General features: G+C 47.4%; 5 protein-coding genes across 5 annotated transcripts; 1 reads left to right on the top strand and 4 right to left on the bottom strand.

The window, feature by feature from the left end:
* Positions 1 to 386: 386 nt before the first annotated feature.
* N7520_006906 (uncharacterized protein) lies at positions 387 to 2,429 on the bottom strand (the record flags this gene model as incomplete). The annotated part of the gene is made up of 1 exon (XM_057140840.1): positions 387 to 2,429. One exon carries the CDS (start codon positions 2,427 to 2,429, stop codon positions 387 to 389), a length of 2,043 nt encoding a protein of 680 aa, XP_056994846.1.
* Positions 2,430 to 4,048: 1,619 nt separating this feature from the next.
* On the bottom strand, positions 4,049 to 5,272 carry N7520_006905 (GTP cyclohydrolase I; the record flags this gene model as incomplete). Its single annotated transcript, XM_057140839.1, has 4 exons — positions 4,049 to 4,351; positions 4,414 to 4,718; positions 4,783 to 4,922; positions 4,986 to 5,272. The coding sequence occupies 4 exons, from the start codon at positions 5,270 to 5,272 to the stop codon at positions 4,049 to 4,051; spliced, it is 1,035 nt and encodes a 344-aa protein (XP_056994845.1).
* A 673-nt stretch (positions 5,273 to 5,945) lies between these two features.
* N7520_006904 (WD repeat RBAP46/RBAP48/MSI1 family protein) lies at positions 5,946 to 7,577 on the bottom strand (the record flags this gene model as incomplete). Its single annotated transcript, XM_057140838.1, has 6 exons — positions 5,946 to 6,120; positions 6,181 to 6,666; positions 6,719 to 7,180; positions 7,241 to 7,346; positions 7,431 to 7,496; positions 7,556 to 7,577. The coding sequence occupies 6 exons, from the start codon at positions 7,575 to 7,577 to the stop codon at positions 5,946 to 5,948; spliced, it is 1,317 nt and encodes a 438-aa protein (XP_056994844.1).
* A 513-nt stretch (positions 7,578 to 8,090) lies between these two features.
* Positions 8,091 to 12,359, top strand: N7520_006903 (chromatin-binding exonuclease XRN1; the record flags this gene model as incomplete). Its single annotated transcript, XM_057140837.1, has 2 exons — positions 8,091 to 9,792; positions 9,871 to 12,359. The coding sequence occupies 2 exons, from the start codon at positions 8,091 to 8,093 to the stop codon at positions 12,357 to 12,359; spliced, it is 4,191 nt and encodes a 1,396-aa protein (XP_056994843.1).
* A 350-nt stretch (positions 12,360 to 12,709) lies between these two features.
* Positions 12,710 to 14,667, bottom strand: N7520_006902 (cytochrome P450; the record flags this gene model as incomplete). The annotated part of the gene is made up of 6 exons (XM_057140836.1): positions 12,710 to 13,242; positions 13,329 to 13,958; positions 14,032 to 14,100; positions 14,152 to 14,236; positions 14,301 to 14,426; positions 14,575 to 14,667. The coding sequence occupies 6 exons, from the start codon at positions 14,665 to 14,667 to the stop codon at positions 12,710 to 12,712; spliced, it is 1,536 nt and encodes a 511-aa protein (XP_056994842.1).
* Positions 14,668 to 22,112: the final 7,445 nt, after the last annotated feature.

Genomic DNA, 22,112 nt, shown 5'->3' with positions numbered 1-22,112 from the left:
TACTTGGGAAATATGCTTGGAAGTTCAGTCGCGACGATCTGATGGGGCGAGTGGGACATGAAAGTGGTGTTGATGTCACGTCAGGCTGAGGTTGCGGGAGGGACTTCGATCGATCACGTGCCAAATCACGTGGCTTTGATCGATGTAGGAATCCTTTATGATAACAGCCCATGTACAATTTTTAGTTCGATTTCTATTTTTATTTTTATTTTTGGTTGCTGCCAGCACTAATAGATGATTTTGGGGTAAAATAATTAAGCTATGAAATAAATATTTTTTCCACATGGACCTCTCTCTTCACTTCATTGCAAGTCATATCTGTCAGTCCTGCGACTCCCATATCTGTATCAGAACGTGACTGTCAAACCATTGAATGGCATCATATCTCAATTCGCTCCTGGCTCAAGTCCTTCCATACATTCTCTGTCCGCCGAATCAGTCGGGTTGCTGTCTTCACTGTTCTGCGACTGCGGAGTAGTGTTGTTGGAGTCACTCATAATAACGTCATTGTCGGATTCCTGCTGGGTGTTCTCCGGGAAAATATGCTGAAGAAGCTCTGTATCAGATGCAAAAACACCAGTGTTGTTTCCACCGCTGTCATCAGGCGGGGGAAGAGAAGCACTAGAAGGAAGGGCCTGCACATCTTCAGGAACAGCCGGGTACCAACCTTCCGTGTCAGTGGGAAGGGGTTCAAGGCGACCGGTGAATCGTGCAGGGGGTATGTATGGAATTTCCAATCTACCGATTCGTCGGTTCACATTGATGATAGCAGGATTGCTGGCTCTTCTCTCGCCGTACCGCAGCCGTTGCTGAGTAGTATGGCTGTCCATACGTATGACTTCATTTGGGGGGATACCACCAATGAGCTGCATTCGGATCAAGTACGCCTGGAGCATATCGTTTGGTAAGTAAACCTGGGTCGGTCGGGGTGGAACTTCGACAGGAAATCCAAGACGATCAAGCCCGGCTGCTGCAAGCTGAGTATCTTGCTCACCAATGATCTGGAGCATGCCATCAAACGCGTTGTTGGTTGTTTGGGTCTCTCCACTAGCGCTCGCTGGGTCTTGATCTGTAGGCCGAGAACCAGTGGTTGGGGTTGCGGGCTGAGAACCAGTGCTTGGAGTTGCAGGCTGAGAACCAGTGGCTGGGGTTGTGATTGGGGGCTGACCCTGCTGAAGAACACGCTGAGCCTGCGGTTTTGAGCGAGCACGCTGAAAGTTTGAAGCGTAGTGCTGGACTCTACCACGGTGCTCGGCTATAGTCCGAGAGTTGATCGCAATGTTATTACTAAGCTCAACAGCTACAGCGTCTCTAGGGTCGAAAACAGGACCCTGGCTATGATTCCTGGGATTCCGAGCCCGAGCGTTACGAGCTTGATTAGCTCGGTTCATCAAGGCTTGCACACCAAGAGGCTGATTTGGGACGTGAGTTGATTGGCCCGGATTGTGCGACTGCAACACGGTCCGAGGAGCAATGTAGTTGAGATAGGCAGCGGCACCAGCTTGAGCAGCGGCGTTGGCCTGAACAGTAATGTTGTCCTGAGCAGCAGCGTGGGCTCGAGCATCATCTTGGGCGTTGGCTTGAGCCTGGTTGCGACGTCTCATATGCGGAAGGGCATCAAACGGCCCACCCCTCCCTGAATAGATGTGTTCCAGAAGAGCAACCGCGACAGGATCTTCCGCGCGGGGAGCAGCAGAAGTACCTGGCCGGTTGTGGCTAGAGGAGGATGTGCCTGCGACAACGTTTCCCGGATTTGGATTCGGAATCGGAAGAGCCTGCTCATTCCCACTGTTTGCTGAGGAATTTCCACTGTTCGGTGGGTAGAAAGGCATACTGACACTAACGCCTGGCGAGTGGGTATTCGCTGCAGAGAGTGATGGATGAAGACCTTCACCTGCATTTCTCTGATTGGCCTCGGAATTCATTAGATAACTAAGGGAGTTGACAGTGTGGTCAGCAATGGGGTTGACTCCAGGGCCCAGTGGCATGAGACTTAAGGTATTGGCGCTCTGAGTAACAGCCCTAATGTTGTGATCTCCTGGAGGCGGAACGCCTTGGAGACCTGAGGCATTGATGGATTGCTCTGAAGTGGAGTAGCCCTGAGGTACTTTCTGGGGAGGATCAATTGTCGTGTTGCGAGTTGGTGGTCTTGCGACATAAACCACAGTACCAGATCCGAAATTTTGACCACGGAGATTGTCAGCGGGGACACCTTGAGCCGCCATCAAGAAGGAAGCAGAGCCTTCAGTGGATGTGTCTTGTGTGGCAATAACCCGGGTACTATCAGAGTGAGAAGTTGGGGTGGGAGTGCTGACATGCTGCCCATCGACCACTTGAGCAATAGAAATCTGGGTAGAAGCGTTTGGAACGGCGGGATCCTCGGCATCGGCAGGCTGAACAGGTCCCTTTTGAGCGTTGAGGTCTTCCATATCGGTATTGTGAAGCTGAAACTAACATGGCTGGTCAGTATCGGGGTCTATGTTGTTTCAGCTCAATATCTGAGGCCATTCGGATTTCATCTGATCCAGTACACGAAGGGCGCAATTCGTTCCGTCGGCTTCGAATATTGCTTTGAAGAATGTCAGACATCGAGATATGACTGACCTTTAATCTGGTACTGATTCAAATGTATGCAGAACTAGTAACTGGCTGATGATTTCTTGGGTTGCCTTCACAGGAGCCTTAAAGAAGGGCGAACTGCCTGTCTCTATGATATTAGCAATCATGCTCGTGTTGGCTAGATATAACAATTCCAAGAAGAACTGCCTTGAGGTGACCTTGAAACTTCTTCAGGAGATTCGCGTCAACATCAACAGTTACTCACAGAATGGGATACAAGCTCAGCCAGCTTGTGACACAAGAGATTCACAAGAGAAGGACAGTGAAAGACGATTGTGTAGAAAGTGCAAAGAATATGTAAGATATCTGGAAGGTGGAGGGAAATATTGAGTATAAGGTGGAGGATATCGTGGATCTCATTCACTGACGGTCATTCACTGACGGTCATTCACTACGAGTTATTCACTCGTCGCAGCCTAGTGTAAACAACAGTGAATGTCCACCCCCACTTAATATATATTACAACGCTGATTAACCTTGAATAAGGGAATATTCTTTAGAGAGGCCGAGCTGCTACCTAATCATAAGAAAAGGTCTTCTTCAAGTCCACAGAGACAATCCAGTGATCCTTTTAAACCCTTCCAAGGTTCCATGTTGGAAATAAGGCGTACTTTATGTGATAATTGACAACCTTTTACGTTAAAGTACATGACATGTTCAATTGTCATTTTTCTAGTTGTTTGTATATATGTAGATTATCATGGTGCCACATCTACAGACCATCAAGATGTATCAACTAGTGGGGAAGATTAAGCTTGCTCCGAGTCTTTGTAGGTACATGTATCCGTTGACATTTTGATAGAGATGCAAACTATGATTTACACGTTGCCAAGATGGAAGATTAGATATATCCGTACATATCATTCAGTACATGAACAGGATGAATATCAATGAATACAGGCAACATGGCTATAGCGCCATATTATCAAAATTTTTGAGTACATTAATGAAAACGTCAAGTGTTGAAACAGCCTGGCCGGCGCGCCGAGAGGGTTTGAGTCTCCAAAAGCAAAACCCCAGTAAAAGAAAAACCACAGAAAACCATCGAATTGGCGGCAAATGTTGAAACATCATGAAGTCGAAGAGATTGTTATCTGTGAACCAGAACATAAAATCCAGCGACATAAAAAAGTCATGACCCTAGACCCTAGATTGGGTCTTAAACGAGTGGGTAAGGTGTTGAAAGGCAGCCTGGGTGTGTAGGATCCAGTAATGCTGCCAGTGGTATATGCAAGAACCAAGATAACTTGGTGAAAGGAGGAAAAAGAAAAAAAAGAACCAAATTCCCGCTAGAGCCTCATGCTCAAAAGATGAAAACCAACATTAAACAAACCTGTTGAAAGGTCACACCCCAACTCCAAGATCGTAACTAGGATTCCGAGCTCGGATCAAGCCGGAAACATATGGCACAGATGAAGAGTGGGAGAATTTATCTGCGATGCAAGAGCGTCAAAAACTCCTCTCTGGTTTTAGCACTTGATCGCATGCATCCTAGCATGCAGCTTGTGGTAGTGGTGCTGCCAACTTTCTGCACACCACGCATAACCATGCAAAGGTGCGAGGATTCCATGACAACACCAACACCACGAGGCTTCAGCACCTCCGAAATAGCCAGAGCCACTTGCTTAGTCAAGCGCTCTTGGACTTGCAGTCTGCGGGAGAACATTTCAGCCAGACGGGCCAATTTCGAAAGTCCCAGAACACGGCGATCCGGGATGTAACCGATATGCATCTGCCCCACATAGTCAGCACTACTATTCGCCACGCACATATAAAAATGATAAGTAATCATACCTTTCCAGTAAAGGGAACCATGTGGTGTTCACACAGTGAGAACACATCAATATCCTTGACAATGACGAGTTCGTCATGATCTTCGTGGAAAACAGCGCCGTTGACCAGGTCCCGCACGTTCTCTTCGTATCCCTTAGTGAAGTAGAGCATAGCCTTGGCGTAGCGCTCGGGAGTCTCGCGAAGACCCTCACGTTCAGGATCTTCTCCAACACATTCCAAAATTGTTCGCACAGCACCTGCCAGCTTCTTGATCCGCTCCTCGTTTTCTTCCGGGGTAGATTCCAACCGCTGCCGGGTTCCGGGGCCTTTGCAACAATGGTGTAATTAGTAAAATTGCTTGAATACCAAGTGGCAATTGGAGACACCTACAAGGCCAACTGAGTCCATCAAAATCGACTGGGGGGTTCAATGTGTAGGGGCTGGCGGGGCGGGAAACCGTCGTCGGCGGGGTCAATGGAGCGGCCTCATCCCGGGGATCGCGGGGAGGATCATTCAAGGTCGGTCTTCCACTATGAGTTTATTAGAACATCTGCAACTAAAATTGGCATCGGAAAACCGCAATTGAAGCATACCGGATGGACAGAGCGCCGTGGGTAGCCCCGTCTTCGCGGGCAATAGCATCACCAGGTGGGGCAGGCCGAGCATTCTCAACATCGAACCCCAACCCCGCAGGAACTCTGGGAGCGAAAGATGAGCGGATAGAAGTGTTGAGACTCTCACGCTCACGTGCATCCCGCGTTCGGTTTCCAGTGCCAGAGCTTGAGACAGAGCCTGAGGATGACTGCAAAGGAGAGCTACCATTCAACATGTGGGATGGAATTGCAGAGGGCTTCGAGCCCGGGGGCGATCCTGAGCTCATGATGAATGAAATCGGAGATATTGACAAATTTAAGATGATTGGCAACAGAGGGTTGGTGGGGTAATCTTTCAAGCCAAATTGAAATTAAAAGGGAAGAAAAATTGACTTCAAAAAGTCCGATTATAAGGTCAGCATGGGCTTGGATGACTACTTTTTTTTTGGACGCAACGGCCATCCGAGAGTACGCTAAGCCTCTTTCACGAAATAAGTCACCATCATCCCTGACACCGCCTTGGTTATCCACCAATAAACAGCTTCATGTGTTTGGGGGATTCCGATAACGATATTGAAAAAGTAGACTGTGCTTCGTATGATAGACGGAAAATATTCGAACAAGAATCTACGTGAATTAAAGATAGAAATTAAAATCGAGAAATTCAATTTAGAAGACTGTGTGGCAAACTTTTTTTTTGGAGGACCAGAACCCTAGTAGTAACTAGTCTAAGAAGGGTTTAGTGATGAATAAGAATATCTACCCCGCCCTCATGCGCTTATAGGTACATGGATTGTTTCGGTAGGCAAGAGGCCTATTTTTATAGGCGATTAAAAGCAAAATTGATAATCCGGTTTTCAATTGCTCCTCATTACATGACCCTATGTTTCGCCGGCAACCATAGCAGGGTAATAAGTATTGGCACATAACTCAAACAAAACAGAGAAGGATAGAGTTAAATTATGCCTCCAGCTCCTCAGTCGGGACATCTTCCAGATCTTTACCCACAATCGCATCTGCAACCTTCCATACCTGGAGAAGGTTGTCTTCGGCAGCCGAACACAACACCCATGGGTCGCTGAGGTTCCAGCTGAAGTCGGAGAGACGGTTGGTGTGACCACCGTGCATGAACAGACTGAGTATCAAGTTAGTCAAGCGGAATAGGATGAAAATAAAGCAATAATGGGTTACATACAGCTCAGGAGGACCGTCCTGCGCGTCCTCAGGGGTCTGCTCCTCACCAGCACGGCTGAGGTCCCAGAACATAATCTTCCGGTCATAGCTGGAACTAGCCAGAACGGACTCCTCGAAGGGATGCCATGCGATTGACTGCACAGAATCCGTGTGGCCTTCCAAGGAGTGGAGCTTGGTCTTGAGGTTTCGGAGATCCCACAGGCCAATGGTCTTGTCTGCGGAACCGGTAGCCAGGATTGTCTCTGCCGCCGGGTTGAAGGAGATAGAATTGATAGCATCACGGTGCTGGCCCTCCGCTGACGCGGCCGCACGGGTAGAGTCGGCAGAGCGCACATCGATGATCTGAAGGGTGATATCATCGGAAACAGTTCCAATGAGAGATGAGTGAAGAGGGTGGTGCTGAACGTCGTTCACGATGGAAGAGTGGTGAGTGTAGGTGCGGGTGGGGCGGACGGCCTTGTTGCCCTTGGTGTATGTTGTAAGGTCCCTACGTAATTGGTGAGTGCCGTCTCGACATGCATGAGAGATTATTGGCTTACCAGAGTCGAACAGTCTTGTCTTCACTACCCGTAGCAAGGTGACCGGCTTCATGTGGGTTCCAACTTAATCCAAAGCCCTCTGCCTCGTGTCCAAGGAGCTCCATTTGGGGGTTCACAGTGCCAGTGGGCTGGCTGGGGTGCTTTGAACGGTCCCAGATCATCACTCGACCATCGGTACACATGGTCGCAATAATGTTGGGGTTCTGAGGCTGATACCGAGCCTTGTTGACCTCCCCCTTGTGGTCAATCTTCTGAGCAATGTTGAATTTAATCTCCATCTGGGGCTTCTTGGGCCCACCGCCATAGCCGCCAATCTCCCCGCGCTCCTCATCGTAATCTTCTGGATTTGGGGCATTTGGGTTGGGAAGCTGGATGTGGGCAATTTGAAGGTAGTTTTGAGCATCACCGGCTGTGTGGGTGCCGATGAGCAAACGATGAGTGGAATAAGGCTTATCGGGGACTCTGGACCAAGTATTAGCCCTACACTGAAGCTTGGATTGAAAGGAAGCTTGAAGAACTCACTCTTGTTTGTCTGGAAGCCACTGGGTTGTGAGGGTGGGCCACTCCAAAGCTGTGCTCAAGATCATATCATACAGAAATGGTGCGTTCTTCTTCCATGTCTTGTATTCTGAAGAGAATAGTCCGATTTAGCCCTGGCCATCAACTCCAATGGGCGACATTTGACAGAGACAGTCATAATGCTGGTACATACCCTCATTGATAATCTTCTCGTTGCTGTGCTCACTTTCCTTCAGCTCTTGTTGCTCCTCCACCGCTGCTGCAGCACAATTAGAACGGAGATTTCCAGCAGGCAATTTCTAGACCCAGCCAACATACCGTTCTCTTCCTCGTAGTCCATGTTGCGCACTGTATTATGTTGATTTTGATGCGACCAAGCCACTTGTGGGTTAAGACGACTAGTTTCTTAAAAATAAAAGACGAAATTTAAAGCAGAGAAGAGAAGGGCGATTCCAAACGCGAAACCCGCGTTAATGGGCGGGTGACAGGCGCTAGTCCTAAACAGGTCACTTATTGCTTGGCAATGACTTGAGCTTGCTTCACGGCCCAACTTTGCAACTTTTACTCTTTTGCATCTTTTCATCTTTCAACCTTGTCTACCATTCCCTTTTTGTATCCTCCCCTGTGTTTCGCATCTGCGGGATATTTGGCGTTGATCTTGTTTTGTTTTCTCTCATTCTGTTGAATTACGAGATTACGGTTGTTACATGTTGAATGATTCCCCGCTGATTGTGACGCATCCACATCCTTCCACACCAACCCACGGCAACGCACCCCCACGCCGCAGTGACTCTATTCACTCCCTTCTGAACTAATTTGCTGTTTCACCCTCCATCAAACACAACCAACCACAATGGGTGTTCCGAAGTTCTTCCGATGGCTGAGTGAGCGGTATCCCGCCATTTCCATGCTCATCAAGGAGAGCCGTATTCCCGAATTTGACAGCTTATACCTGGATATGAACGGTATTATTCACAACTGTACACACAGCGATAGTGACTCCCCGACGTTCCGCATGTCGGAAGAGCAGATGTTTATTGCGATCTTCAACTATATCGAGCACCTGTTTGGAAAGATCAAGCCACAGAAGCTGTTTTTCATGGCTGTCGATGGTGTTGCACCACGAGCTAAGATGAATCAACAACGTGCACGCCGCTTCCGAACTGCGCTTGACGCTGAAAATGCGAAGGAGAAGGCAATCGCCCAGGGCATGGAGATGCCGAAAGAAGACCCATTCGACAGCAACTGCATCACACCCGGTACCGGGTTCATGGCAAGACTGACGCAACAATTGAAATACTTCATCAACAAGAAGATTTCGGAAGATTCGGATTGGCAAGGAGTGGAAATTGTGCTCTCGGGACATGAGGTTCCCGGAGAAGGCGAGCACAAAATCATGGAATACATTCGTCAAGCGAAAGCGCAACCGGGTTACCACCCGAACGTGCGACACTGTCTGTATGGCTTGGATGCGGATCTGATCATGTTGGGTCTTCTCAGTCATGACCCCCATTTCTGTCTTCTCCGAGAGGAGGTAACATTTGGCCGTCAGACACAGAAAAAGCCCAAGGAGCTTGAACATCAGAACTTCTATCTTTTGCATCTTAGCATGGTTCGGGAGTATCTGGAACTGGAATTCCAAGAGCTAGAGCAAGAAGGAACTCTAAGCTTCCCGTTTGATATGGAGCGTGTTATTGATGACTTCATTCTCATGGCATTTTTCGTGGGAAATGATTTCTTGCCCAATTTGCCCAATCTGCATATCAACGAGGGTGCCCTGGCGCTCATGTTCAAGATCTACAAGGAAGTCTTACCCAAGATAGGTGGCTACATCAACGAAGCGGGTACTATCAGTCTGGAGCGCCTCGGAAAACTTATTGATGCGATGAGTGTTTTCGAGCATCGGTTCTTTGAGGCCGAAAACTCCGATGCCCAATGGGTCAAATCGAAGAAGAATGACGGTTCGCTCGAACTGGAGAAGGGCCCGAAAGAACTGACGATCACGTCTTCGCAAAAGGATCTTCTAAAGAAGATAAAACAATACGTTCTGAACCGGTCTGGAAAGGGATCAGAAGCGAAACCTTTGGATTTCCCTTCCACGCTACCGGCGCGTGATCGTGGCTTTGTGGAACAGCTTGCAGACCAACTTCGAGTACCTTGGTCTACCACAGAAAATGAGAACGGTGATCGGTTCATGAGACTCCAGCTGCCCGAGCCCGAGCATGATGGCAGCGATGATGAAGAAAACTTCGAAGACGAGGAGGCCACCCTGGCCACCCAGCGTATTATTCGGAAGTATGAAAAGGCTAAGGTCCAGGACATGACCGCCGAGGAAGCACAAGAAGCGGCGAAGAAGAAGTATGATGAGAAGTTTTATGAGTGGAGAGATAACTATTATCGCACTAAATTCGGATGGGGACTCGACAATGAGGAGGAATTGAAAAAGCTTGCCGAAAACTATGTGCAAGGTCTTCAATGGGTCCTATTCTACTACTATCGGGGTATCGCATCGTGGTCCTGGTTCTTCCGGTATCACTATGCCCCCATGATTTCTGGTTAGTGCTTTGGACGCCGTTCCTATATCTTCCTTTCTTACCTTTTCTTTTCTTTTCTTTTACTGACTGGGAAAACAGACGTGACAAAAGGACTGGGTGTGGACATGAATTTCCGACTCGGCCAGCCCTTCCGGCCTTTCGAGCAGCTTATGGGTGTCCTGCCGGACCGCAGTAAGAAGATCGTTCCTACTGCATACTGGGACCTGATGACCTCGCCGGAATCTCCCATCATTGACTTCTACCCTCGTGATTTCGATCTGGACATGAACGGGAAAAAGATGGAGTGGGAAGCCGTGGTCAAGATTCCTTTCATTGACGAAAAACGCCTCCTGGACGCCATGAAAACCCGACAACAGCTCCTGACCCCTGATGAGAAGGCTCGTAACGGGTTTGGAGCCAGCTTGAAATTCACCTTCTCCCCCGATGTGAACTTCGTCTACCCTTCTTCCATGCCTGGTGTATTCCCTGATCTTCCCAACTGCCGCTGTATTGAGAATACCTTTGAACTGCCTACTATGGACGGATTGGTCCCATACCATGGACTGATGGATGGCGTGCAATTGGGTGATGCTGCCCTGGCCGGCTTCCCAAGTCTGAAGACTCTGCCTCGTGTCGGTCAATTGGGCTTCCATGGAGTCTGTGTATTCCAGCAGGAAAGTCGCAACGAAAGTCAGGTCATCACCCTTCTGGACCCATCTAGTCGTGCCGGCATTGAATTGGCCAAGACAAAGCTTGGACAGCGAGTCCATGTCGGATACCCATATTTGCAAGAAGCCCTAGTTGTCCGTGTCTCAGACGAGCTGTTTGACTACATTCTCCCACCGGGCGAGCAGCATCCTGTACAGATCCCGCACACCCCTCAGCAAATTGAGCAATGGAAGAAGAAGGCAGACAAGATCGAAAGCAACTACAGCAAGCGGCTGGGCATCATTATTGGAGGTGTCGAGTCTTTGGTCCATATTCAACTGTTGAAAGGTATGATCAAGACTGATGACGGTGCCGTTATTAAGGAGTTCGCGGACATTCCCGGACAAGAAACCGATTATGCTCTTCAGGTGGTGGTTGACGACGTCGTCAACCCTGATGTGCGTTTTATTGAGCGCGAGGCTCTTCCAATCGAAGAAGAGTTCCCTGTAAACTCTCGTTGCTTTTTCTTGGGCGACTTCAACTATGGACGACCTGTCCATGTGACTGGCCACTCTGATGGAAAGGTGGATGGGTTGGTCGCAGCAGTGAAAGGCCGAGAGCCAGAGTTTGGAAGGAAGCATGTTGCAGAGGCTGAGCGATCCTGCCCCTACATGCCTTCGTATGCTATTGCACGAAATCTGCGCCTCAACCCGCTGGTGCTAGCCAAGATCACGTCCTCTTTCTCTGTTGACGTAGAGGGTCAGCGTGTCAACCTGGGCCTGAACCTCAAGTTCGAGGCTCGCAAGCAGAAAGTTCTTGGTTATTCTCGTCGTGGTCAATCTGGTTGGGAATTCAGCCAGAAGGCGGTCAATCTGCTCCAGCAGTACATGATTACCTTCCCTGAGTTCATCGCTGGTATTCAGCGCAACCCTCAGAATGACCGTTATTCACCTACCGATTTCTACCCGGCGGAGATTGCTCTTACGAAGATCAAGGAGATCCGCGATTGGCTAAAGGCTGTTGAGGCCAAGGACTTTGCAAGAGTTCCTCTTGAAGCTGAGCAATTAGACTCTGATATCGTCTTTCTCATTCAAAAAGACGCCGATGAGTTGACTCAGTCTCTTCCTGAGATGCAGCCAAAGAAGGTTCGCGGTGTCCCTCGAGGTGCCCTGCTTCGGCCCGAGGATGTCGAGCATCGTCTTGGAAGCCAGACATTCAAGCTCGGTGATCGGGTCGTGTACGCTCAGAACTCCGGAAAGGTTCCAATTGCCACTCGGGGTACCGTGGTGGGTCTGACCAGGACACCACTGACGATTTTGCTTGATGTGGTCTTTGACGTCTCTTTCATGAGCGGCACAGATCTCGGTAAGCGCTGCTCACCTTTCCGTGGCCAGACAGTTCCTGCGTCTTCGGTCCTGAATTTGTCCTACCGGCAATTGGTCACTAGCTCCCGTGCTGCAACAAGCCAGCAACCCCAGCAGGACCCCATCCCTCTGACGGTTCCGGGATATGGTGCGCCCCTGGGACTGAAGAGTGCACCCACTCCTCCACCCTTGAGAGGTTCCTTCCAGGGCGCTGTCTCTGGAAACAATGCCTCCCGTGGACGTGGTGGTCTCGGCAATGGCCAGCCCACTACGCTGCCATTCCGACCTCACATCAATGGGGGCCCCCCGCGTGGCCCGCGTGGTCGAGGCGCTCCTACTAATGGCAACCGCGGAGGAAGAGGCGGTAGAGGCGGGTATACTTCCGTTGACAACAGCGATCCTGGCGAGGGTGTTATTCAAAACAATCCCAATTTCCGACCTCAAAGCTACAACCAAGTTCCGCCGCCCCAGGGGGTGGATCAACGGCGCGGCCGAGGACGCGGCCGTGGCAATGGATCCCGTGGCAATGGAGCCCGTGGCCGGGGCCGTGGTGGTGCTGCTGCTGTGAATGAATAATGATCTGTATTATTCTGTTCCATTCTGTGATATTTCTGGTATCATATCATATGTTCTTGCACTGATATGTACAATGTTCCGCTAAGAGTTTCACTTGTACCAATAAATGTTGAGAAGATCGGCGCAGTCCAAGAAAGAAAGAAAAAAGTTGATAGCGAATGTTAATACTCTACTATCGCTATTCTTCCAGGGTTTCGCAACTAAATTATCTTGCATGGTCTCTCAAAGTGCCTATGAATGGGGCTAATCGGCCTTCCCCGAGGTGGGATATCATGTTTAGGAGGTTAATGTCAGGATTCATGTAGGATGCCAGCAGTATGTGGATAGCCTAGTCGATAATCGAAAAATCATCAGCCTTGAACTTCTCTTTTCCGAAATAGTACAGGTGTACTAGTATTCGGCAAGATATGTTCTCCAACACGCAAATTCGGCGGTCTTTGCTGACCCCTTCCATCCTCATACTTGAACTCATAATCCATAAGAATCTTACTGAAAATCGCCTTGATCGTACACCCTGCAAAGAACCGACCTGGGCAAGCTTGCCGACCTGCCCCAAAGTGCATACTGGAGGCGCTGATACTTACGAAACTTGTCGAAGTCGACGGGACCAGGGACATTGTCTGACTACTCTCCTTAGATTCCTCTGTTTTTCTGTCGTCGACTTGTTTTCCTTCTGGGATGGGGTCGTTATCGGTGGATATTGAGAGAGCGTGTCGATCGTTCGGCTCTTGACACCAGCGAAATCCGTCGAAGGTTTGTGGATTGCTGATGAAAGAAGGATCCTTGCTGATTGGTCCCGACGGGAAACAAATATGAGTTCCTATAGGGAGGAACAGGCCATCTGATAGGGTTAAAGACTCTTTCAAAATTCGGTGGAAGGACACTAGAGAAGATCCGATCAGCATTGGAACATCGAATACTGAAACGGTATACAAAACATTAACAAAAGATCAGCTAGGTTATACTCACGTTCTCCTGGTGGCCCAAACCGCTGAGACTCTCTCAAGAAGCTATCCAGTCTCCGCTGATTATCAAACGACCCCTTTGTCGCCTTCTCCCACCCAGACATCAACGTCTCCTCAATCTCCTCCCGCAAGGGCGCAAGATACTCTGGCATCAGGATTAGATCATAAAGTGCATGACACATTGCCATGGAACTCGTATGCACAACCGCAAGGCTCATGAGCAAAAGCAAATGATGTGCTAATAGCTCCGGGTCTTTATCCTGCTCATCCTCCGCCATATCCATCATCCATTGCAGAAAGTCATCAGGAGCCACATAGCCCGGATCATTTTCTGCTTTGGCGGTTTCGCGTGCGATGCGCCGCTCGTTGATCATGGGGATGAAGAGGTCTTTCACGAAGCGGAGCTGGCGTTTCATTTGGCGGACAGAGGGGAGGAAGATGGCTACTATGGGTCGGAGGAAAGGTGGGAATGGACGGAGGAGAAGGATGGTCACTCCTACGTTGACGGCGTAGCTGCTTGCTGTGCTGAGCCATTCTTCGTTGCGGCGAAGCGAGTCGCCTGCTAGCATGCGGGATGTAGCGCAGGTGATGAGGTGTATGAATACCTCGTGGGGGTGTATGGGTTCCCAGTGGTCTTTTGACAAAGATGTATTGGTTAGTATCGGTACTTGACAGGTTCATGGGGGTGCATCATGGGTTGGTTGTACCTTCGCATTCTGGGAAAGCGGCATCAAAAGCATAGCGGAGCTCATCTATCACCCATGGGATCACTCGTGCTGTATATGTCAGCAATTGGAGAATACTTTTGTGGGGAAGCTGTTAGGCACCAAGATTTGGAGTTAAGCGTTTTCGAACTGTCATGGAGGGAAGATAGCTGTTGATGAGGAGATTGGTATATTCTCCCAGAGCATTCTAGCGTAGAATAGTCAGCATCTGCAATAGAAGTATGTATTGTAAGACTGTTATGGGTTCATACTTCATACTGCGCATCCAAAGAGCTGATCACCGAAGGTGTAAGAGATCGAAGCTCAGGCAAATATCTCACTGGCAAGACGACGAGCTCACCATCACCCGTCAGTATGCGGAATGGGCGATCTTTGTACTATATTTCGCATTCACATGAGTATCTCGATAATATTCTCAAGAGTGCGTTGACTTGCTTTTTGATATCCCCAGTGAATCATTGATGGAGCTCTTGGATAGAAAATGAGCCTGTTGAATGTATCAGGTAGATATTTGGAGTACCGAACAATAGGAATGTGCTTCAGGCGAGGGCCGGTCTTCCTGCGCAGCAGGAAGTACATCAGTACCCCAAGGAGGGGCCATACAATAAAACCAGCCATTCAGAGAGGACAAAATCAAGAAAATATGGAATTGGAGGGAATTCTTAGGCTGATCTATCCATGGATATGCTGGGGGAGGTTTAAAAGGAAAGTATGCGATGGAGGGTCACACCGGAGTACACCGGATAATATAGTGTTGGTTTCAAACGAAGAAAGTGTCATGCGGCCCGTAAAGGCGTGGTCTCTAGTTACCCAACGTCTTTCCCGCTAGGAGCTTATCAAACTTTAGCGCACTTGAGCGTTAGTGATTCTTTGTTTTATGGCTAGTTTGTAGTCTTTTATTATGTGAGCCGCTTGGCCTCCTTGAATTGCGCAACTTGAATATTTATGTGGCTCTGAGAAAAATACACATCTGCCTGTCTCGGGGAGTTGATCAGATCACATCCATTATATTTGAATCTGCTCCAGGTACGGTTGGCACTTTCACTAGGGATAAGGTTAATGGCGGCATTAGCGGGCTTCCAATCACCCTTGCGCCCACAATCTGGACATGTAAATTGACGAAGTTCTACTATTGCAACACTGTGGATGGTCCGGTCCACCTTGGAGCGTTATCGTCCAGAATGCCTGAACACTCTTTGTATGGATATTTGAGCCCGAATACGTGAGGGAGCTCCCCAATTTCATCTTGACCATGGCGAAAGAAATATGTTTACCATTGAGCAACCCCAAGGGCACGGGGTTGTCCCTCTAACAAGAGATCCTGTCTGGCCCCTTGCTCCGTTCAACATGCCTGGGCCCCAACGTTCGTTCCTCCCAAAAAACATAAAGAATTGGCAATGACTGACAAATAGGAACGCCTAGCGGAGCTTTTGCCCTCGGTGAGCTCCAAGCACAGGCTATTATTTTTGTAACGTTCCCAGAGGGTAAGAATACGAAGGTCATTCTGTAGAGACTTTGGCATCCGCTCGCGCACATTCGCTCCCCGGCAAATATCCACCACCGCTGACATACCGGAGTGCAAACAGGAATGGTTCGTGAATCTCCCAAAGATCCCGGGGATAGAGTGCTCTAGAATGTATATTATTCTCTCTTCGACCTGAATGATCAAACATCAGACAGTTTATCGAGGAAAATCCAGCATCCTGAAGTGGTGCAATACATGGGTTTGATGGGTCATCGATTTCGCCGAGACAAGGATCATCAACTACGAACGTTGGTTGAAAAGATGTCATGCCACTGGGGCATCAAGGCGGCCAGATAGGCGAACAAGGTATTTGCGGGGCCGCCTGACGTGATGCAACTTCCACCATTCGTATTCTTCCTCTTAAGTAGCTTTCGACTGCGTCATATTTCACGTAGAATCTTGGTACATCCCTGGTCAACGTTAATTTTACTTGATTATACCGTATTAATACTTCCAAATGGTGCTTTTCTTGGGCGATTTTCTGTTCTAGATTTTTAATAAGCGTTAAATTACTGTCGAGAGCTATCAATGCGTCTCCAGGTCATCCAGCCACAGGTCTCCGAAAGGTCGGATCAGTTTGAGGTTGTCGAATCAAGGATAGGAGTACCAAGGGCTGTTCCAACAGTGCACGGCCGAAGGCTAGAGATGCTGACAGTCCTGGGGTAGAGAGAAAGTAATGGGAAAGTTATTTAGTGAGGCATGGCTTCAATGGCCCTGGCCTAGCAAGTTTTATAAAAGACACTCAATGACAAACAAAGCAATAGCCTAGTTGGATAGCTGTAGGTAATTCCTTTCCTCAATTGATTCGCCATTGCTTATAAAATTGACAATATTCATGCTACTGTGTTGGGCCTTCTAGAATCGCTATTTTAGAACTCGCCAATAACCTCGGTTGTGTAGTGTAATGGTTCATCACTCCAGATTCTGATTCTGGCGATCCCGGTTCGATCCCGGGCACGACCTCTTTTTGCTTGTGTTTTTGGTCTATTTCACTTCTTCAGAGGAAATGTTGAAGGGGAAGATCCACATTGTTATATTTATCTCGGCTAAATTAACTATAGTTGTCAAAATCGATTAGCAAATCACGGGTATTAAATATTCCGTATGTAATCATCATCATCAAAATTTGTATATATCTCGATGTAATCACTTTGTTACGAAAGGCTGGAAATAACTGTGGAATAAACATAGCTACACAAAATAAGGATTAGGATGGTAGAGAGTTAGTACATAGAGAGTATCAAGGAAAGAAATGAAAATGTGTGATAGTTACCACATTTACTACATATAGACTATATTTTTGGTCACTATACTCACTACGGTAATGATTAGTATACCAAGTGTAGTCAGAGTACTATTGTACAGTAGGAGGTAACATTATAGATCACTTTTAAAGAGTCTTTTCCTAGGGTTCACTAAGAGCATATAAGAGTGTGATTCAAGGAGGGGGTACAGTATCAAAGACTAAGGAGGAATACAACTAGACATAGCCCAGCAGATTCTGCCGGTTCGGCTAAGGGTGCTAACGACTCTGATTCCGTTATCACGAGAATATTCATGTTCGGGGGAAAAAAAAAGGTCGTGCCCGGGATCGAACCGGGATCGCCAGAATCAGAATCTGGAGTGATGAACCATTACACTACACAACCGTTGGTGTTGAAGAAGTAAACTTTTTACACAATATGAAGCAAAACTTAGGGCTCGCTCCACTATAAAATTTTTGTCCCCACAGAAGCAATCTAGGCATTTTGCAAACAAGCGATACAGAGAAAAACAACAAAAAGAAGGTCGTGCCCGGGATCGAACCGGGATCGCCAGAATCAGAATCTGGAGTGATGAACCATTACACTACACAACCTTAATTAGAGTTTGAACAAGCTAAAGAGTACATAGCACATACCGTCAGTAACTTATTAGGAAGTAGATTTAGAAGACGTAACTTAATTCTACCTTGTCTCTGCTAGTGTGAGAATTTTGTTTGAACTTCCACTTGATGAATAAGTCAAAAGTCCCACTATTGCTATTCACAGAATAGCCGTCGGCATTTTATCTAGCTAATTAGAGGTTTCAAAGTCTAGACTGAATCCTTTTGAAACAACACAGTTCCCTTTCGAGGTCTTACTCGCGAATTCAAAGTGAGCTCTACGTTTTCAGATGTTGAATATCTCCCGTGTAATGTTGAAAGGGGAGCGTGTGAGGTGTTAAGGCAATGGGAATGGGAATGGTATTCATCAATTCTGTGTTTAAGCATCGCTCATTCATTGACAGAACTAGTCTCCTAACAGCTCACCTCCATCCAGATGGCCCCAAACTTGAGCTGAAAATGATACCTCTGCGATGAGTCTCGACAAGATGCCCGGCAACGATAAAAGAGAGCACCCTACTGAAAACATGAGATAAATAAGTGTGACTGATTCAGGATTTATGCTGATATTTCAGGACTTCCAACCACGTATGCCCAGCTATCCATCCGGGGTTGAGCTTGACTGCCCACGAGTCATAAGTTGACTTGAGCTGTTCTGCAGACTTCCACCACGTTCTCTGTAGAAAAAGGGGACCTGAGATCAGAATCATATTATGGAAATGGTACATAACTCGTCGCAGGTTGGTCTTACGCTCATGTTAGTACGCTCCGGTTTTGAGGCTCCAAAGAACTAGGGCGGAACCGTAAGCTGACGACCCCACCCGGTTTTTACGGGGAACGATGCATTCGATAAAGCGACGCAGGAACCCGACTTTTCTAGCAGATAGATAATATTGAGATTATTAAACATTCGCCGAGTCTTCAAGTCAAAATCATGACTCGGCAGACTATAAAATCTAGTTACACTTTGCCCTATCATTTTTTTGTAGGATTGAAATCTTTCCTAAAACCATGAAGCGAACATAAATAGGATATGGCATCAGAGTCTGAATTGGACCTTGACTCTTGAGAACAAGAGACCGACCAACGCAGATGGCCTTGACCGCCATTTTGGAAGTTCATGGCTTGAAATAGGAAAAAAGGGAGATTGAAAATATCATTGGCGCGCAAGGTTCTCGGGTCTGAACTAGCTCTTTTCTGAAACGAGTCCCGGCGGAAGGCAAGTGGATCCGGTCCATTTAGTGTCATGGATTGGGGTTGGGGAAAGGATATAGATCTTTGACAAGACAAGTATCATATGGGTCTACCTGTACCGTAATGGGATCGAATGTGTTTGTTGACAGAACTCGAAACTTTCGATTTCATGTGCGCTGTGGGTCTGCCCACCTTAAAGAAGGGTAAAAAAGAAAACAAAATCAAAATTTCCGGACTTTCCTTCCATATCTAACAAAAGTACCGGAAGTGGCGCCTCATGTCCATAGGTTGATGGTCTTTCGAATTCAAAAAATCACCATATACAAGAAATTCACCATATAAAGCCCGCCTCCCTTTCCTTGTTCATCCCATCACCAGAACTTTTATACGATCGCCTGTCTAATTTCCTATTGAGCCTCCCTGAAACTCCTCCGATTTCTTGGAAATATGCTAGTCACCAAAGCTGTTTGGAATCTTGTGGTCAGAACTGCCGCCATCCTTATGCAGTGGCTTATAGGTCCTCCTCATGATCCAGAGCCGCCTATAGAAGAAGACTCAAGCAGCCTAGTTCGTATTCTGGACCTTGAACTATACCTTGACCGTCATCGCTGATGACATCTCTTTCTGTTTTCGTTATAGAAACCGATCACTATACCTCCACCGAACAAAAGCCTGCCCGAATCGCTTCGAAAACGTCGTCCCTATCACTGCCAGCATGACAGTTAGTCGAGACCATGATCCTATCGATTGAGGACCACTCAGTCCCAACAAGGAATAGATAGTATCTACAAGAGCGGCAAAGGGCCGGGAAGCCCGAGGAGCAGACTTTGAAGCTTCATGTCGATTATATTCAGAAAAATAGAGGGGATCTCCAAGATTATTGGTTTAAAGACAATCTTATGTTGGGTATTATAAGGATTGGCGAAGGTATATAATGTTACTAGGATTGTGTGGATGTAATTTAGCTTGAGAGAAAAGCCGTTTAATGCATACAAAATCGATGGTGTAAATACATGTGTATCTCTTTCTACTCAAGTGCTGCAAATATTATGTTGCAGTGATCTACAATACACACCCGTTGCTTGATAACCTACGTCACATGGAGTAAAGCATTTAAATTAGTTTCTAGTACCGCAAGATTACCTTTGGCATATCCATTTACCGACAGATGTGGGCTAGAGATTGGCTGTGGGCGCCTGGTGCCTGGCGAGGCAGCACGCTCAATCAGGCGACGTCTTCGAATGAGATTGGCTACGATAAACCGGGAGGAGAGCGGACTTGCCATGATCACTTTCTTTTTTGGATTTTGAATTTCGAATTCTGCGCACAGACGTGTAATTTCTGGTGAGGCGAAGTTTACCAAGAAAATCAGGTAATTTCTGTTAGTTTTCTTTGTTGATACTATGGCAACCGTTCAAGAAGATTGACCTATCACCCTAGTGTGATCATATGGACAGCTTCTAGCTCACACTGTATTTAATCTCAAGCAGGAGTGTTAGAAAGTATACCCTAATGGGACACATTTTTGTGTACCCAGTCTTTGTACCCTGCTTTTGTACCTTGCTTTGCCGTCCGTTCCGCAGACTCTGAGCTGTCCAGTGGGTCTGGGATTTCTTTGTTCGTTTCTTCACTAACCCCAGCAAAATGCTCCTTTATGAAAGAATAACATCTCAAAATCTGAAGATTGAATAATGAGCTGGTTCTCAGCTCGCACATTGATAGTAAATATCTAGATTCAAGATCTGTCACACTGCATTCCACGGCGCGGGGGATACCCTCGGCAGGACTACACATGCCGCAACGATCTTGCCTCGAGGCTCGGCCACGAGCCATTTTGGGTTAGATATCCACTTCTTTAATTTCCAAGATCAACGTACGAATCTATAAGTTTTACCATACAAATACACAAATACATAAATACATAAATTGATAAATACGGGAAAAGTCCCATGTTTGGTCTGTAAAGCGAATCCCGAGTGGATCTCTAGAAAAATTACACCCAAATGATCTATTTGTGGTCACAAATATCGGGATTCATAGTAACGGCCGAGCCCTCCGAGCCCGGGGCCGTTTGTCGTGCCAGCTGACTCACAGGTGATGGTTCCTGGGGCAATGCGGCCTCTTGAGATCAAATCATTTACTGTGTTAGGTATCCGCTTGCATCGCTGCTACATCATAGATGTAAGGCGATTGTGCCAAAAATCAAGGGGCATGTATTTTAGTGAAGAAGATTAATACAGAGAGGTGTTAACTAGATTAGGTTTCGACGGCGATTCCCTAGCTCACAATTGGTCCAAACTTACTAAGGTACCCATCTTCCAGGGAATGAAGTGCGGCTGAAGGCGAAGGATTGAAAAGTTATGACCGTGCCAGCGAGACGTTTTTAATGTAATGGGCCGGTGTATTAGTTCGTGGAGAGCTATGGAAGACCTAACCGAAATCCAAATCATCTTTCATTACGGTACGAATACAAAGCATCGGGGTTCATGTTGCTCGGGCTCTACCTCTCTGCCACCTAATTTTTGACCCATGAGGGTCCATGTGGCCATGATTCCGTCAGATCGCATTCCTAATGGGGCGAATGATTTCGCCCGGGCGAAAAGTAAGCCTCCCATTTATCCAATCAGCAGCGGCGTAGAAAGGCCCAGACCTGCGGCTAGCCGACCCTGTGTCGGAAAAAACCCCGATTTGTATCTCACATGGTATCTCTCTTGGTATCCACTATGCTATCTCTCATGGTATCCACCATTCTATCTCTCATGGTATCCCACATCGCCTTTCTAAGCCACCCGTTTTCATGTCTGTAAGAACCAATGGACTCACAGTATCTATCCGACTGACCTGATTCTCGTCGCGGCTGCAGCACCTGGCAACAAGAGGCCTTAGCGTAATGGGTAAACTATCCAGCCCCGACCATACGCTCCGTTTACTCCGGGCTTTGCACAACGTCGCCGTCCTTTAATCTCCTGCCGGGCAACGTGCGTGGTAGGTTTTATTATCAATTTAATAATAAATATTAAAATGTCAAAATAATAAAATACAACAAAAATACTCATAAAACACAAATAAAAAATCCAGCGCAAGAGGACATTTTAGACTAACTCCAGATCCCCAACCGCCCCTCTAGATCCCGGATGATCCTCACTTAGCGTGAAATTTTTCCATGGAACTCCACAGGACCATTCATGATCTACGTCTCATTCGTCCCCCTTTGCTTAACTGCCTTGACGACGCGTGGACAGTCAAATTAGGATCGACAGTTATACGATTTCTTTGTCGTAAATGGAGACGAAGCCAGAGTGTTGGGTTGGGCCTCAGTGTATGCAATTTAACCACTGAGTACTTCTACTATTTTGAGTTCCGCAATAGTTTGGTAGAGATAGAACGCGCCGAGCCGTCAATTACGTTAAGGCTAACATGGGGTTGGAGGATGATAGATAGAGCGAATAGATAAAAGGAAGAGACTGAAAGGGGGGAGTG

This window comes from Penicillium odoratum (assembly GCF_028828045.1).
Source record: "Penicillium odoratum strain IBT 22623 chromosome Unknown utg000005l_segment0_segment0, whole genome shotgun sequence".
In the NCBI taxonomy this organism is placed as follows: domain Eukaryota; kingdom Fungi; phylum Ascomycota; class Eurotiomycetes; order Eurotiales; family Aspergillaceae; genus Penicillium; species Penicillium odoratum.
Note: the sequence above shows the minus strand (reverse complement) of the source record. Positions and strands in the feature narration are given on the sequence as shown.